Source organism: Marmota monax, unplaced genomic scaffold (assembly GCF_021218885.2).
Source record: "Marmota monax isolate L192 unplaced genomic scaffold, Marmota_monax_Labrador192_F-V1.1 WCK01_AAM20220418_F8-fsc00025, whole genome shotgun sequence".
In the NCBI taxonomy this organism is placed as follows: domain Eukaryota; kingdom Metazoa; phylum Chordata; class Mammalia; order Rodentia; family Sciuridae; genus Marmota; species Marmota monax.
Genome location: NW_026691950.1, coordinates 13,055,957 through 13,075,257, shown reverse-complemented (window position 1 = coordinate 13,075,257; position 19,301 = coordinate 13,055,957). Strand labels below are relative to the sequence as shown.

The 19,301-nt window shown below is 32.8% G+C and overlaps 1 protein-coding gene across 9 annotated transcripts in view; it reads right to left on the bottom strand.

Annotated features, from left to right (window-relative positions):
* Exoc1 (exocyst complex component 1) overlaps window positions 1–19,301 on the bottom strand; it is a 51,342-nt gene that overhangs the window by 21,070 nt on the left and 10,971 nt on the right. For 4 of the 9 annotated variants that reach the window (XM_058586066.1, XM_058586043.1, XM_058586165.1 and 1 more), the window contains 8 exons: window positions 17,379–17,399; window positions 15,636–15,823; window positions 13,684–13,911; window positions 13,350–13,482; window positions 12,643–12,752; window positions 11,713–11,766; window positions 6,352–6,501; window positions 1,351–1,456 (listed from right to left, as the gene is read on the bottom strand). In XM_058586066.1, the coding sequence (XP_058442049.1) occupies window positions 1,351–1,456; window positions 6,352–6,501; window positions 11,713–11,766; window positions 12,643–12,752; window positions 13,350–13,482; window positions 13,684–13,911; window positions 15,636–15,823; window positions 17,379–17,399 (990 nt within the window). The remainder of the gene's footprint in view (window positions 1–1,350; window positions 1,457–6,351; window positions 6,502–11,712; window positions 11,767–12,642; window positions 12,753–13,349; window positions 13,483–13,683; window positions 13,912–15,635; window positions 15,824–17,378; window positions 17,400–19,301) is intronic. The other 5 variants (XM_058586097.1, XM_058586116.1, XM_046465330.2 and 2 more) reach the window with 3 other exon arrangements.

Sequence of the window (19,301 nt, the reverse complement as noted above, 5' to 3'; positions counted from 1 at the left end):
TACACCACTGTTCAAGAACAATTAACCTTTAGGATGAGTTAGCATTTCTGTTTCCAAAAGCCTAATGTCCCAAGATTCTTATCAGTATCTTTATTAAAGTTTATTATATTTACTGACAAACAATTTCTAATGTCTGGACAGTATAACTAATATATTCATGTATTATTATTCTTATTAATTTTTTTTGGTACCAGGTATTGAACCCAGTGGCTCTTAATCACTGAGCCATATACCCAGCCCTTTTTATATTTTATTTAGAGACAGGGTCTTCCTAAATTGCTTAGGGCCTTGCTAAGTTGCTGGGATTGACTTTGAACTCACATTCCTCCTCCCTCCGACTTCCAAACCACTGAGATTTCAGGAGCGGGCCACCATGCCCGGTTGGCATTGTATTTTTTAAATAACAGTGAATACAAAAGAATTACCTCTAAAGACAGTCTTCTCTGTCCCTAAAGAATAGAAACATGTGCTATCAATTTTCGATCAAGTTTACTGGTTACTGAGTTGCTTAGGGCATAGGCTACTTTCAACAAGCAAATGCTAAACTCATTATTCTAAAGGAGAGCTATGCAGACACAGTGAGGAGGAATACACAATGTAGCCCTTTAAGGCCAGGTTTGGACTTGCTTGAATAGGCACAGAATTTCATTCAAATGGAACTCCAGAGATGGATACATGCAAGAGCACAACTTGGCCTCAGCACATCAGGGTCCTTAACTTGATACTTTCACTGGCTATTCACAAATTACGGCTTTTGTCCATTTAAAATATTTAGAAGCAACAAAAAAAATATTGCTTTAGGAAAATAAGGCATAATTGGAGGGAAATTTTGGGCATTTTTATAGTCCCTTGACCAGGGGAAAAAAATTCTTAAACTTTCTCTTTAATTCAAAATAGCCAATGAGAAGTAAGAAGCCAGGAATCACTTTCATTTCTCTGAAAAGAGCAATGACTTAAGAGATCAATGACCTGTGCCCACTGTTACAAGGATCTTCTAGGGAATCAGAAACTGAACTTTCAACATCAGTCTCATAGTCTAATACTTTCTCTACCACACTGTGCTTCATCTTCTCATCAACTGCTTTCCCTATGAATATATATTTTTATATATAGCATAAACACAATTGCTGTCACAAAACCCACAAATTATAGTTTTAATTAGTAAAAAAAGTATATATATATATATATATATATATATTTTTATGAAACATTTATAAATCAAATGTATTAGATCTCCTCTTTCATTAATTCTATTGTATCTTCTTCCATCTTGTTGAAAATGTCTTAGAATTATGTCATAAATAAACCATTTATAATAGGAAGATAATGAACCAACATGCCTAAGCTTACCAAACTTCTTGCTTTCTTTAGTTGTGCCAGTCATCTTGATCTTTGCAACTTCAAAGAAATCTTTGATTTCTCTTTCATACAGTCGGGATAAATAATCCATGTAATTCTTAAAATAAATGTAACATGTACTTCTTATTAATAAAACATATATAACAATTTCTACTTTTCAATCTCCACCCAATCCCTCATGTTTCTTATAAATTTTTTTTTTTTTTTTTGGTCAAAAACCTTGATGCATTTAATAGTATGTTAAAAAGTAGGCTACTTTCTTTCACACCTTTTTTTTTTTTTTTTTTGAACTAGAGACTGAACTCAGGGGTGTTGTACCATTGAGCTATATTCCCAGTACTTTTTATTTTGAGATAGGGTCTCATTATGTGGCTGAGGGCCTTACTAAAGTTGCTGAGGTTGGCCTTGAACTTGTGATCCTAAACTGAGGCTCCCAAGTCACTAGGATTACAGGTTTACACCATTGTACCTGGCACCGTTGCACACTTGGAATATTGTTACAATCATACCTGGCAGAATATTTGAATCAGGGAAATCATGTTTCTGCTGTCTCATGATGTGATGATAGCACAGTACTTTACTTTGTTAGTCTAATACAGGACACTGAAGTGGTTTTGATGTTTTGCTACGACCGTGTTACAATCCATCTCTAATGAATTGTTTCCTTGGGACAATTTCCTAAGGTCCCTAGGGTCCAAAGAATATGATTCTTTATGATTCTTCCTCCACATTGCCATGTTGTTTGACTGATACACAGTGCCCCTGGCAATGGGGAACATTTAGTTTCACTGAGTCCTTGTTGAACTTGGGGTTATGGCATATATAGATTATTTTCAGTAAGAATTTAGAACAACTCATTTTCATAATTAATGTGTTTTCTTGAAATGGATTTGGTTAACTGTTCCTTACATGAAAACATCCATTATTTAGCATGCAAACTAATTTTTTTATCATCTCTGCTTATTGTCACATAAAAACACTTATGCCCTCAGGAAGGACTCTTCAACAGTAGGAGGCCAGACATTTTTCCAAGTCCCAAGTTTAATGCCATTATATCATAGAGTTTGACTAAATTTAAACAAATAAAGAGAAAAATTGTTCCTAGCAATTTTTTAAAATTTATCAAGGAATCTAAGCTTCAACTTCCTTTATTTTCTCAAATTAATATATCATTCTTTAGAACAGGTTTATGTTCCTGCTTTAAAGATCAGGTATAACTTTCCAGAACTTACAAACTATGTAAACACTTGTATATTTTACTCAGAATTCACTTTATTATTTATCTATTTATTTAGTTATTAAAGTTATAGATGGACAGAATGCCTTTATTTTGTTATTTTCATGTGGTGCTGAGGATCAAACCCAGTGCCTCACACACGCTAGGCAAGCACTCCGCCACTAAGCCATAACAAGAATTATATGGCTATAATTCTTATACATGAAGAATCTGGACTTGACTTTTCCTATCCTTCCAAAAAGGGGGAGTTGTGTACACCAAACAAGTGGAAATAGTTATCAGGATTTAATTAGGTATTATTTCTTAGAAAAGAAACACTTATTTGTCTGTTTCCTTCTTTCTTTTCTTCTTTTATTCCTTTGTTTCTTCTTCCTTTAAACAAAATTTCTGTTTTTGATAATATTTCAGCAACCCAACTGGATTATGAAGAAAAAAACCCATAATCTTCCAAAAGCTCAAACCACAGGGTTAAGTAAGATTCCTGGGAAAGAAGTCAATTTCACTTAAAAAGCTCATTAATATTGTCACTCAAAAATATCCTCGGATCAGAGAATAATTCCATAAATCATCACTAGGTAGGCTCTAGTCTTGTTTACTTTAAATTACATTCATGAATACTGCATTATATAAAAAGATAGGACAATAATACTCACTGAGAACACAATTAGGCAAAAAGCTTATTGATTATTTTACTTATTTGAACATTCACTAGGGGACAAATCACTTGTTGGCACAAAACTCTTAAGGAGATATAATTTGTGTTTAATTATTCAAAATATTAATTCTCCTAAAACTTCAAAAGGCAAAGAATTCCAGTACTGTAAATATTTTCCTTAAGATATGTCCAAATCAGAATTCTGTTGAATGAGAACAAAACAAAATATAACACAACAGTAAAGTTGTATAATACTTAATAGGCTATTTTTTTTTTTGCTATTTTTAAATTTGTTCTAATTATACACAACAGCAGAATGTATTTCAACTCACTGTACACAAATGGAGCACTACTTTTCATTTCTCTGGTTGTACACAATGCAGTCACACCATTTGTACAATCATACATATACCCAGGGTAATGTTAGTCTCATTCCACCATCTTTCCCACCCTGATCTCACTTAAAATAGCTAGCTAGATAAGATATAAATAAAAACCTTAGGAGATGAAAGTTCTTTTTGAAAAGCATTTTTTTAAATATTTATTTTTTAGTTTTAGGTGGATACAATATCTTTATTTTATTTTTATGTGGTGCTAAGGATTTAACCCAGTGCCTCATGCATATTAGGCAAGCACTCTACTACTAAGCTACAACCCCAGCCCCTGAAAAGCATTTTTTAAATTATAATTTAAAAGATTATTTTACAAGATTATACTTTAAACGGGCAAAGGTATTTTAAAGGATGACATATATGTGTGTATGTATGTATATGTCTGTGTGTATATATACATATACATACATACATACAAAACACTCTTTCTATAAAGAATGTTCTACTATCAAATATGTTGACATCAATGCATTGATATGAAAATATAGTCTTGCCTCTTTCTTTGCATCATACTTCTCATAAATCTCTATCTAACCCTCTGCCTTCTCCTGAAGTATGAATCTAAGATATTAGATAGGAATTATTTTTATATCACAATTTCAATATTCTCAATACACAAAGACAAAACATAGCACTATTCAAATCCAGGACATCTTTTAGGGTCATATTGTTCACACAATCATTAATACAGCTTATGAGCTTAGATTTTATATTTTAAAACTCTAGTTCACAAAAAAAAATTTTTACATATTTCTAAGATTTTTTTTTTAAATTAAACTGTTCTTTCAACCAGAACTATCCAGAATACCATTCACTATTCATTTATCTGAGTTGTATAGGGGGCAATTCTTTAACTCTATTTTTTAAGAAAAGGGGCAAGATATCCAATTTTAAACTAAAGATTATAGCATAAATGCCAGGAAGTATAGTCCCTATGGCTTTCTTCTACAATGGCCATTACTAATCTAAGTCAGATGATATTGTTCAGCAGATCAAAATCCACTGACCCCCACCCTGTCCAATGTCACACCCAGTGAAAGCCAAACCCTTTCAGTGATCTAGTCCCCTTTCAGATTTGCCCAGCTCCCACCTAGGGATCCATCCCCTTACCCACCATGTTCCTTCTCAACACAGCAGGCCTACTATGCCCCAGGGTAATGCAGCATGTCTGGAAAGCTTCCGGCCAGAGTCCCCATTGCTCACCCCACCCCTGCTTATTTTGTAATTTGTGCTCAAATGTCACTTCTTCATGATGCCTTCACTGACTACCCTATTTGACACTGGATCCTTCCCCAAGTCATGACATTCGATTTTAGTTTCTCCACAGCATTTAAGCAGTACCTTCTAACATACAGTATAATTAACTTCTCTAGAATGTACACTGGGAGAAGGTGAACATGTGCCTGTGTCCATCAACCTGACATCTATGTAAGCACATACTAGGTAACTCCATCAATTTACTGAGTGAATATATGAATGGATGACTCTGCTCTTCCCCAAATGCTAATTTTAGTCACTGATATATACCACTGTCCTAACCTCTAATCCTGTGAAGATTGGTATCATCCTGCTGCTTGTGCCTTTGGAATCTCTCTTTAATATTCTCTTTTTATTCCTACAACCATCTTCCTGGTTCAAGACCTCATTTCATCTGAATATTACATTAGGTTCTTAATTATTTTTCTCCATGCTTGAGGAATGCCATTAGATACTCTAAGTCCCATATTTTAACATAAGTTCTCACAGCAGAATATGAAATTTCTGCTTTAGTCATGATAAACCTCCTCAGTGTCCTACACAGGCACATTTCCCCCATCTTTGCACATTTTGCTCTCACATCTCCTAGATGCCCTTCCTTTTATGTCTTGTTTATTTAATTCCACTAATTATTTAAAACTCAATTGAAGTCTATTATTTTCTATGAAGTTTTCCTACAGCTTTAGTACACAGATTTCCTTCTTTAAATTACTATGTATTTAAACTCAATTCAGTCTAACACTTAATTTTTTGCTGACTGTTTTAGGTATGATTTTTTCCAGTCACATTTAAAGCTTCTTAGAGGGGGAGGCTTGCTTGTTAGGCCCCAGGTGCCTGGCAGAGTGGAATGCTTGCTTAATAAAGAGGCACCTTGTACTTCTTACCAGAATATTTTTAAGAGGCAAGTAACTCACCCATCTTCGCACATTTATAAATAAATTTCAGAAAGGAGTTTATTTCTTTCATGAAGAAATTAAATTACAGCATTTAACTAAACTGAATGATGCTTTAGGCTACCGTGTGCCTTACTACTATTTTATAATAAAGTTTGAAAAGGAGCTCTTCTTTATCCAAGTAAATAAAATTACTGTTATCCCTGGTTAATGAGCACTCAAACAATTCAATTATTTTCTGCTTTTTTTTTTTTTTTGGTATCAGGGATTGAACCCAGAGATTGAGCCACATCTCAGCACTTCTTAAATATTTTATTTACAGACAGGGTCTCACTGAGTTGCTAAGTGCCTTGCTAAGTTGCTAAATTGAACTCATAATCCTCCTGTCTCAGTCTCCCAAGCTGCTGAGATTACAGGTGTGTGACACTGTGCCTGTCTATTTTCTTCTTTGCTAAGAACATACTTTAGTATTTCAAACTTGGGGAACTAAACATATAATATTTTGATTCTAAAAAATTACATTCTATACTCAGTGAGTAACTGACATAAAATTCGTACCTTAGTTAGTCCCTCGTATTTTCCATAATCTGTACTCTTTAGCCACTCCATCAGCTTGGCATATCGAAGCAAGTCTCTATGAAATGGATGATGATTGGGTAAAGTCAGTTCAATAGAGTGCTGAGCAAGAGTTGAACTCTGATCATGACCCTGGCATGAACAAATAAAAATAAACATCAGTGACAGTTCAGAGAAACATTGTTAAAATTGAAAATTCTGAACAATGACCAAATGTGGCCAAGTAAAACAAATAGATCACAGAAAAACAGAAACCACGTACTTACTCGTCTACTTTTATCATCCTGTGTTCATCAACTGAACATCACCAACATAAAATAATGATAAACATGCAAAAATGTTACTGACAAACAAACCATTCATTCCATTTTTTAAAGAAGTTGAGAATGAATTAATTTTAATCAAGCTCTCTCTCTCACACTGTATGTTTACTAAGCAAATTAACTTCTTCATATAGACTGCATTAAGTAAATCACCAAGTAGGGAAGTTGGACAAAAAAGTAAAAAACCAAACAAGCAAACAAACAAAAACCCTGAACTGTCCACACTTATCTCATTCCTATTAGAGTCCATAATATTTAAAACAATAGATAAAAACAAACAACATGCAGAATTATATAATTCTTAATAACAATGGCAGAAAAGCATCACAAAACTGGATGAATCAATTGAAAAGGGCAACAGAAGTTCACAGTTTTCAAAGATGTTATATATAAGGTATATTATATACATCCACAATCCCTTTCTGTAATTCTAAAATCCAACATAATATACAGTATGTTACCATATCACTTTTTACAAAATTTGAAAAATTCTAAAAACTGATTCCAAAAGGTTTGCATAAGGAAAAATAAACCTGTATGGATATTCTTTTCTGGATGGCTAAAATAATAACATCTTCCAACAGATCACTTATGTCTAAAAGCTATAAGTTGAAAATGGCATAATTCTCTAAATTTGGAATATCTGAACACCTACATCTTTTCTGTGAAGTAAAAGCTAACAATAAACAAAATTAATAAATAATATTCAGGTATTATCATTGGACTATACTTTTATCTCTATAGTTGCCAAACAAGGTCAGTATAAACATTGTTTTACAGAAAAGTTTTTTTTAAAAATATATTTAGTTGTTAATGAACCTTTATTTAATTAATTTATTTATATGTGGTCCTGAGAATCGAACCCAGTGCCTCACACATGCCAAGCAAGCGCTCTCCACTGACCTTCAACTCTAGCCCTACAGTAAAGTTTTTTAATGGCTAATTCAAAAGGATGATCAAGATTCTACAGAATTTTTCTTAGTGACTCAAGGATCAAATTATTTATGTTCTTCTACAACTGTTTATTCAATCTATTAACATTAAATTATACTATTTGGGGTCATATCATTTTCTTTCCTGGAAATAGAAGAATTAATTAACATCTGAAAAGGATTTTACAGTTTACAAAGCTCTTTCACATATATTATTATTCCAAGTTTTCTCAGTATTTTCACATTATGATCATCTGAAAAATTCACTTCTAATATGAATTTAATTGCCTTCAAATCATTATTACTTAAATAGACTAGTGTTCACAAAAAAAGGATAGTTCCAAAATAACTATGGAAAATAAAAAAAATAAATCTTAAATCATAACATATAGAAACTACACATGTAGAACTCTGATGTGTAAATAATTTTATTTTTTGTATATTTAAAAAGTTAAAGACATTCTTTAAATGTTCTTACTATAACTAATAATAAATTAGTAATAATTTATTGATTGCCCACTACCTTGCTAGGTTATATATATGAAAACCTTGCAATGTATTTTTCTTCCCATTTATTTTTCTATTTCTATTTGATTTTATGTTTTGCAATTCTGGTGATTAGACCAAGGGCCTTATGTATTGTAGGCAAGAGTTCTACTACTGAGCTACCCCCACTGCCCTATCCTTATTAAAAAATGCTAAAACTCTTTTATATATCATATTTTAAAACTAATCTAAGCCATACATTTTAATAAAAACTCTGTGAATTATAAATTTTCAGTAGTATACATATTACTAAAATTTGTCATTGAACACGTTACTATAGCCAAGCACCATTCTAAGTGTTGAACATAATAAACATATGCATCCTTATAATACCTAATGAGACAGAAAATACTTATAACCATCATTAACATAAGACAATGAAAGCAGCACAAAGAGCTTAACCTGTTCCAGACTCACTTAGCTGTGAGGTAGTGGTGTCATGATTTGGAACCCAGGAAGTCTGGCTCTAATGACTGTACCCTTACGTACTTTGCTGTATTTACTTCCTTTTGAATGGTAAATTCAAATCAAATTTTAAGTAAATTTTCAAGATTTGGGAACTTTTTTGTTTGACATGTTTATTTTTATTTTCTTCCTTCCTTCATTTCTGGGGATTGAACCCAGGGGTACTCTACTACTGAGCTACATTCCCACTCTTTTTTATTTTTAAAAATTTTGATATAGGGTTTTACTAAGTTGCCCATGCTGACTTGAACTTGTGATGATTCTGCTTCAGCCTTCTGAGCAGCTCAATCATAATTCTTTCTAAGCTTTGAACTTAAGATCATCAGTTGGTGTTTTGAAAAATGTGCTTAATGAACAGCTGGGTGTGGTGGCACATAGCTGTAATCCCAGCGTATTGGGAAGCTAAGACAGGAAGATCACAAGTTCAAAGCCAGCCTCAGCAATGGCGAGGCACTAAGCAACTCAGTGAGAGACCCTGTCTCAAAACAAATACAAAATAGGGCTGGGGATGTGGCTCAGGGGTCAAGTGCCTCTGAGTTCAATCCCTGGTCCCCCACCCCCCCACCCCCCGCCGGAAAAAGAAAGGAAAAACATGTGCTTAATAAAACAATTTTTATGAAATCTGATTGAATATTGGTGATCTATAACACATCTATAAAACACGAGGCAAGCGCTTTATCAACTGAGCTATATCCCCATCCCTATTACACATTTTTCTAAAAAAAAAAAAGTTTCTATAAATAGACATTGAAAGAAAAAATTTCAAACTTAAGTAAATAGCAAAAAATTACAACATCAATTTTTTTCTTGGTTGTTCTTTTAGTTCAGTGTATTTTAGTTAATCATTTCCTCTAAGGTATCTGCATAATCAGTCTCATCATGTTGCTAAAGGCAAAGACATAGAATCATAAGGTCTCTGAAAACCAAGCATGTATGTGTGTGAGTGGGAGCAGAACAGTTATGCTTTCAAATCTTTCAAAATCTATCCCAAGGATTTTCAAAAAGACATATTCTCCTGAATTTCATTAGCCTTAATTTCACTGCTGGCTTTTAGAAATATAATTTCTGTAACTGGTCTAATTCACCTTTCTAAATACTCAGATCTCTAGTATGCATAACAATTATGGGTAAGAGTCTGTAATTTTAATGGAAGCTGAGTTCATAATATTTAAAACATGTTAAAGAAGCTAGACATCTGTTGAAAACATTACTCATAGTAGGAAGTGAATATGACATAAAGATGCCTTTCAAGTTTCATTAGAGTGTAGTTTTGTGAGAGTATTAATAGGAAAGCTGTATCACAAACAGCATGCTCTGGATCAGTGATTCCCAAATGCAAGATGTTTTTATTAGCCTAAAGAAATAAGAAAAAAAATAAAATGACATGAATGAGTTGGTAAATGTGTAAAAAAATTTTTTTTAACACAATACCTTTATTTTACTTATTTATTTTCATATGGTGCTGAGGATCGAACCCAGGGCCTCAAACGTGCTAGGTAAGCATTCTACCGCTAAGCCACAACCCCAGCCCAAATGTGTTAAAATTTTAAAGTCTGAAATTAAGTTCTTTCTATTCTTTTGGTGCCAAAATATCATTTTAAAAATAAGGTGAGTCAAAGTAAGTGGCAGTAATTTATTTTTTTAAAGATCTTTACTACATAAAATAAAAACTGGTGACTTGGCCAGTCTCTAAATTTTATTTAATTTTACTGAATTATTAATTTTAAAAAGACCAGGAACCAAAGCCCTGACATAACTGTTGTGATCAACAGATTATTTCCACTGGATTCTTCTGTATATTTATATTTATAAATATTATAATTATACATTTACTATGAATCCATTGCATGGATTCTGTTTAATTCCTACCTTATCTGTGATTCCATGTTGAACTCCTTAAATCCTCCATAAACTTCACTTTTGATTAAGCCTCTTTAGCACTTACAACCCACAGTTCTAGCCTTATGTACATCAGTCTTAATTTCTTATAAGCATCTTGAGGGCAGGAGCAATTACTTCTTCTGACACGTGAGTAGCAGCGAGTACACAATAGACTTACAATGAAAATTTGGTGATTGACAAAGAGATATACCATAATATGTTAACCAAGTTTTCACAGCTAGTTTGTCCCCCAATCAGGAATAAAAATTCACATATCATCAAAAACTAGCTAGGTGACCTGGTACGCTGAATTCAATGAATAGAAAAATCTCTTGCACTTGAGACATCTTCTTCCACCTTCCACCTTGCACATCCCAGGTTGTTGCAACATTCTGGTATTTAACATGCAACACTTACATATAACAATACATATTAGGTTTTCAGAAATAGAAAGCATTCAATATAAACAAAGCTATTAGTTTACAAGGCAAAGAAGCAAGATCACAAATAAATGCATGTTATAACAAATAGTTAAGGATATAAAAAGGACTATAGTTTGTTGACTATAGATGTATTTTTGGTATCATCTACAAACATGAATAACATCATTGTCAACATTATCATTTTTAAAAACTAAGGAATCATGAAAATAGATGCTACTGGAATAATAAGAAAAATGTGAATTAGTATTTCCTATGTGGCTTTTAAGTTTATTTTCTTCCTGACACTTTTCAGGTCAAATGAAATGTTGAGGGAGTCTGCTCTGATTTCCCCTTCTATGCTTGGTTAGGTGGTCCTCTGTATGCTCTCAGCACCACCATCACAGAATCTATCCTTCCTGCTTCCTTTCCTGAGACTGTGAGCCACACGAGGATGGTAGGATGAGTCTTTCGTCTAATCCAAGACAGTGTCTGGTATGCATCTCAACCATCTGACAAATAACTACTACGTAAATGAAGGAGGTAGTGAGTGGGTGAAAGAATAACAAGAAGATAGGGAAGCAGAACAGATTAAATGCTTTTTTTTGCCAAAATAAACTCTGCTATATAACATTTAAAAACTTACAAATATGGTTAATGGGTAGCTTAAATCAGTAAGGTAAGTTATAAGCTACAAAGATGCTAAGTTTAGTAAACTTCATATATTTATAAAAATAAAAAAATCAGAGAAGCTTGAGCCAAATTTGATGTACTCACAGGAACCGAAAGAAAGTAGGACCTGTTATAGAGTTGAAGGAGGGCCTGAGTAAACTAATTGGAAATAAAATATAGTAAAGACAATTGTTTTAGAATATTGCAAAGTGGAAAAAAAGTCAAAATCTAATGATTTCAAACAGTCTTTCTTTTCTGGGGCTGAGTATAGACTCTAGGACCTTATGCATGCTAGGCAAGTACTCTACTACTGAGCTATAACCTCAGCCCCAGAGGGCATTTCTCAATGAGTAAGGTTACCTTCTAACTTTTTCCACTCAATAACCCTAACAAAATAAAAGGAATAAGAGACAAAAAAAAACATCTACTTTATTACACCAGATATTAAAATGGCTTTTATTCAAACCCCTTTAAGGTACTCTTAATATTATCAATATATCATTGCCATATCCTTAATTATAACATCCCTTTTCATATAACAAGCCTATCATTTATATAAAGATTAAATCAACTGAAATTTACATTTGAGACAGTCTTTTTTTTTTTTTTTTTAAAATATGTGTACTATAGAACCTATGAAGAAACAGTTAAAATACTAAATCAAGTTGTGTTCCTCATCTCAAAACACTTAAAAATAAAACAGGTCCAATAGTCAACACATAACAACTTTAAATTTTTATAAGAAAGAATGCCTAAATGGTATATGCAATTAATAAACATAGTTATTTATCTGATTTCTTGAATCAGAGAGCTCCAGCTGAAAGGAACCAGATAATTTACGTAAAAGGGGCAACTGAAGCCCAAAGTACCTCTGTGAGAAAATATGTACATATTTCAAAAATCAAATAAATGTACAAAGGAATATACTATAACATCAACCGAACACATCAAAAACTTTTTTTGTGGGAATTTAAGTTTAAGGTAATATAAGTAAACTATAGAAACATGCCAATTTTAATAATAAATTAAAATTACCTGTTGAACAAAAACATTGTTGAGGTGACTGGCCAGTCTCCGGGCAAAATACTCTCGCAAATCACTGAAATGCTGCTGCTGCTGTTTGACTGCCAGAAGCATGTCATGGCCTGAAATCAGAATAGCATTTCTTGACTGATTCAATAAGGACAAAAGTATTTCCTCAGTTTAATGAAAACATTTCTAACAGTAGTCACATTTAAGTTTTGAAGAATCCAAAGTTTTACTAGCTTATTTATTTGCTTTATAAAAGGTAAGCAGGATTAAAAATAGCATAGCACAGTGGTCCTGCTTCAAATATGGTTTCTAGGACTTCAGCCCAGATCTACTGAATCTGGGAGTGGGGCCTGTCCATCTATCTTAACGAGCCCTCTAGGTGACTCTGATGGATATTCAAGTTTTAGAAGAAGAGCCTAGAAAAATTTTATGTTCTCTGGTACAATCAAAGCATCTATGTTGTGCTGTGGACAGTACTAAAGAAAGATCATGATGTTAACTAGCATCAATGGCGGTCAATAAGAAGGAATTGAAATGAAAAAGCTCCTATGGTCAATAGAAATACCTGGGGACGTAAGTGAAACTTGTCTGAATAGCTAATATGTAAGCCTGAACTATTTGCCTATGTAATATCTTGTCAAAATCTTTATATGAAGCTACCATCTTAGACTCAATTTTTAGTCAGATTTTATCATCTCTAGTGAACAAACCTGGTCGAAGAGCTACATTCATACATTGCAGAAGGGCATCAGCAGCATTGGTGCAGGCCTCAATGCCTCTGGAAGAAGCAAGATCCCCTTCCTGAAGAGCCTTTATATGACCTTTGGCCAAGTCCATATGGTTCTGAAATACATGCAAACATACCCCTTACACATAATTTTAGGAAATTTATAGGCAAGATGCTACTCAATCCTATTACTAGGTCTTTGGAATTCTTTTAAATCCTGCTATCATAAGGAAATTAGAAAATGTTTACAGATGGATTTTAGATACTGTCACTAGTCTTTGTTTTTATTTTTATTGGTAATTTATAACAACACCTACCACAAGAAACTCTATCTCTAATAGGAGTTTCACATTATTAGTGTTACTAAGATGAATTAGGTGATTGCTTTCAGAGATCTGATCCATTTGTTCTTTTACACTTTGGAGCATTTCCTCGTAACTGCTCAGTTTCAATTCAATCTGATCCACTTCCTTTAGAGCTTCATCTAACAACTTCATTAGGATGTTCACTTGTTTCTCAGAGGCCATGATGGACTGGATGTTGGCCTACAAAGTGAAAGACAAAAGTAAAAGTTCATGTTACTCAAATGTATAAAAGAAATATAATATTGTTAAATCTTTTTGAAAGTAGAATAACAAAAATTGCTATACATCTACCCTAGTTTATCACTTTATGTTTTACTTTTTATACAAACAGTCCATGTAGGTATACCTGACATCATGCCTCTATATTCTGTATTTCCAGAGAGTGAACAGGAACAGTTTGTGTCCTCAGTAAAGGCACATCCTCTTTTCTGTAAATTTAATGCCATTATGATATGTCATCTTTAACATTTCTTTCACCAGCTACAGAAATGTTCTATACTTCTTAAGATCTATGTATAGCCCTAAATAAGACCAAAATCACCTAAATAATATCTTAGATGAGAGGGGCGTAATGTCACACCAGTCTTTGAAGGATACGGGGAACTAACTTATAGCTGCAGGATGACTAGTCCTCACAGGATATGGACGAGTATATGGAAAAAAGCTAGCTCCTCCTATCATTTTTTTTTTCTTTTCTCTTGCAACTATATTCCATCAAGCAAAGTAGTTATAAAACCACTATCCCCTTATCACTGTTTTCTAAATGTTCTGCCTATTGATTCTAAATTCTCTAAAGTAAGGAAGCTGCCAAATTTAAAATTAAGCTGCTAATATGACTTAGAACATATATCCAATACAAATTAGAAAATATAAATCACTAAACCATAGTAAGGCAAGTAACATGGTATGATGAAAACCTAGACAAGGAAATAAAAGAAAAATCATATAGTCAATGCTATGATTTCATACATTTTATTTTATATACTGTTCACAATAACTCAACTGTAAGTACAGCCCCACAAGTACAACCACAGTCAGTGTGGCTCAGAACACACTGATGTCTTTCAGAGCCAGGGTTTGATTCATCCTAGGACCAATTCCACTTTAATATCTTGAAATCTCTTCTAGGTTTTGCTTCCAGTGAGTTTTGCAAACTAGTAAGCCTGGACTGTTTGGTTATTTCTCTGGATCTGAGTTAGATCCCATGATTTCTATACCTTTCATGTATAAAGAATTCAAACTTTTTAAGTCTTTAAAATAGTTCTTATTCCCTCAGAAATTTCTTAATGGTGTAATTTTTCTTAAAAATAAAACAAAACAAAAAGCCCCCACATGATTTGTTTTATTCTGACATATGTGGTGCTTTGCATTTAGATTACAAACTCAAAAAATGGTGCTTATAAAAGATTCTATTTTAAAACATTTTAGTGGACAAGCCCATGATCAGATTTCCTAGCTGTCTTATTTCCTCCACACTTATTCTGTTCCCTTTTGGTAAATGATTCACTTATTTCAGGCGCATTTCTCTTACTTTAATTTGCACTTATTTTTTTCCCCAAACCACAAAAACGCTGTTCTTCGCTAGTGAACTATTCTGAGGTGTTTCAGAGGTTGGGGGAAACAACCTCTAAGATGGTTTCTGGTTGTCTACCTTCTTCTTCCCTTATTTCATATCAAAATTCAGAACCTCAGCTACTGCCTAATAAGCTACTGCTTATTAGGAATGGTTCTATCTTTTGAACAAGAACAGTGAAAGACTGACAGCAACTTGTATTGTGCTTATAGAGAAGGATAGCAATAATCACTCTGGAAAAGCTGAAGTGCTAAGGCAGTAAAATATGAACATCACCAGTCTTCTCAATGTACGACACATCACTTATTCATAGATTACAAGAAAGTCTTACCCCATCTAGCACCTGTAGCTCTCGAGACAACTTTTCTGCAAAGGCCTCAGCATTAGAGATTGCATACTCACAGCCTTCCATCATTATTTCAATATCTTGCTCTTCTCTTGCATTTAATTCTTGGTACTCATCTACTGCTTCTTCATCTCCTCCTGTCACACTCTGATTTTCTCCACTTGGAACAGATTCTTAAAGAAGGCAAATATTCAAAGTAAAGAGTAAAAAACTAGGAAGGATTAAATATGGTACTTATAGCTAGCTATGATCAGTTATAAGCACAGGTCACATTTAGTGGCTGAAAAACAGGAAAGAATGATTCAAAATATATGAAAAAAAAAAAAAACCCTAAAACTTTACTTTTATATAGGAATACATATGTTAATGAAATAAAGTCCTAAAAAATAACAAATAAAAAGCATGCAGTCTAATACACTGACTTATAAGTGTTAAAATAGGCTTTAGTTATAAATTCCCCAAACACAAACTAAAATACAAACAAAACACAAAAACATGAAGAAATGCACCTAATCTTTTTTCCTACCTGAGGTGGATGGTGCTCTAACAAAACAATGATTATGAATTCAGTACACATGAAAACAATTTGTTTTCCTTTTTTCACCAAGTAACATTTTCTTTTGTTTTTGTTCATCTTTGTTATATGTGTATGTGTGTGCGTGTGTGTATTTTTTCTTTCAAACAACTTAACTGAGATGAAACATGCCTCTATAATAATTTATTTTGAATACTGAATATATTAACTAAATTTCTATATTTTTGCTTAAAAATTTCACATGTATTAACAAAATAGCTAAAGATGAGCTACAGAAACTTTCTTGGTGACTCTAATGTAAGAGGTAAGAATAGCACAGTGGTTTGAAATTACAAAAAATGTAAAAGATCTTCATGCTTCATAACAAAAGACCAAGAGGTAAAATCTGAAGTGCTTTTTGAATAAATGTTTCAGTCCATTTTTTTTTTCAAAGAACACACTTAGCATATGGATATTTTATATAAAACTTGAGGTTAGGAGATAAAATGAAGAAATCATTTTTAACCCTATGAGGTTATTTTACAACTTTAAATAAAATTACTGATTTTCTAGGCTTAATGGAATATGACTTAAATCAAACTCTGTATGTTTTTAGTCCTCATTATTTAACGTGAAAAAAGTGTTTACATTCAGCATGACTTGACATATGTTATTGTCCCAAAATAAAACCCAGCTAATTTAAAACAAAAAGGATTTACTCTGAAGAATGGTAACAAATTGCCCAGATTTAGTTACAATCTCAGAAAAAAAAATAGGACCAAATGTTTTGTACAAGCAATTATAATGACTATAATACAGCATATACATACGAGAGGCATCAACAAGTTCCCTATCCTTTCTATGAGGTCATTTTAGTTCACTGTAGAAATGTTAACACTGTCAGGTATGAATGCTTGTTAGCCACTAGAGGGCAGGGATTGCTCAAATCCTTCTGTGCAGTTCCTTACACAAGTACATGTTTCAAGTAAACAAATATTTTAAATTATTATGATAAAGGTTTCAGAAGTATTTTTCTCCCCTGAAACAGTTCTTTGGAGGCCAATAATGAATACCACTATTAATTTTATTACTATATGGATTTTGTAATAAATTCACCCTATTATACAACTTCATAAAATATGCAACTGACAATACATAACAATGGCAAGTAATTAAAACATATGAAATAGAATAAGAAGAAAGGTGTTACGCACCTTCTGTAACTTTAGGCAGTTCTGGAGAATAAAAAGGTATGAAAGAAGCAGAAGAAAGTAAGCAAAGAGTATTAGCTGGGTAGAAAGTATACAAGCTTAAAATTGTAAAATACTACCCAAATTTCATTTGAATTTCTAGTTAAATTAAGGTTAAAAGACAATATTAAAATTAACTACAAAGTGGAAAATTTCCATAAGCAGCTAAATTTCCAGGATTCATTTTTCTTATTCATTTTGGGACAATGATTAAAAATGTATTTATCTTTCTATTTCCTTTTAGTCTTTTAAGAAACAGTACTAACTAGACCTTAAAGGAGAAAACTGGGAAACAGAACATTTCCTGGGGATTATTTTTAGGTCAGTTATGACTCACACATTTAGTGTAGTTATTTTCACTCAAGGCCCAAGGCTTTACCCAGACACTCCCTCAAAAAGGATTAGTCACAAAACACTGTTAGGAGAGACAAGACTGAGGCAAGTGCAAAAACATGAGATATCAGTTCAAGCTGACATTTAAGGATTCGAGTCAAAGATTATTTCAAAATCTGGCTGCAAGGAAAAGACTGAAAAAAGAAAACGCCAAACAAACTTCACTCTACTTCAACCATTAAGAAATTCCCCTTTTTAAAAGAACCTTACTTTGACTTAAACATTTAACTGTTACTGATAAAAACTACCAAGTTACCACCACTAGTATTAACAATTAGAACAGTCTTACTTATTTAGTTTGTCAAAGGAGGTAGTAATAATTTTTTATTTGTCTTCTAACCTTTCCCAAACCATAAAGACACTTTTATAAAATGGGAACTGGGCTGGGGATATAGTCCTTGCCTATCATGAGTGAGGCCCTTGGTTTGACCCTCAAAATCACCAAAAAAATGAATAAAATTTTAAAATAATAAATTAAAATGAGAATTAATGGCTAAGATTTCAAAGTCCATTAAGTCAGGTTTTTAGTCATTAATAAAGCTATTCTCTGAACACTAAACCAAAGCAACCATTATTAATCATAGTGAGATCCTAAAGGATCTTCTCAGTATCTTAAAAACTGACCTCAATTAGAGTTAATGTTTGTAAACACAAAAATGTCTACACTTTTGTTTTATGCCCGAAAGTTTAAATACCTTTTTTTTTTTTTCTCTGTAAGTTAGAAACTTGATTCTCAAAAACAGTAATACTCTTCTCAATTCTCAAAAACAGTAATACTCTTCTCATTGCTTTTGGTAGTATTTCTTAATGAGTTAAATCAGCACAATATGTGTTTTTCCACCTGGTTGTCTTAATGAAATATATGGGTTTAAAATATATAGCAGGCAACAAACTTGAAAATAGAAATCAAGCTTGTCAATGAATAATTGACTCAGAACAATGTTTAATCCTAAAATGGGAAAAAATAAATAAATAAAAGCCATTTGAAGTAAATTAATGTCCAATTTAAGGTATAAAAAATTATCATAAATTTCTGGAAGGTCATTTCCTTAATACGTGCAACTGCCAAGACACTGGGGTCTAATACTGGTGAGATAGTAACCTCGGGGAATCCTACTGAAGGCCAGCTCCTCTGGGAAGAGCAGCTATAGGGTCTGACAGATGCCACTTGCCTCTGCCAGTTCTAAGCATCTGCCTAAACCAGCAGCAGTTCACCAATTAAATGCTGGGAAAGAATACTACAGTAAAGAAGGGAAAGGTCTATCATCAAACAGAATTAAAAAAAAAAAAAAAGAAGTAAAACAAAACCAAAGCGACAGAGACAAATGACTAAATACAGGAAGAGTTTTTTTTACACTACATATTAAAATTGTTCAATATTGGTAATTTCAGATGTTTCAACCTTTCTGAAAGAAAAGAAACTTCTACTGTTAAATATTAACTTGCAATTTGGGACAAATCTCATTTTTCCTTCTAATACATAACTTAGGACAA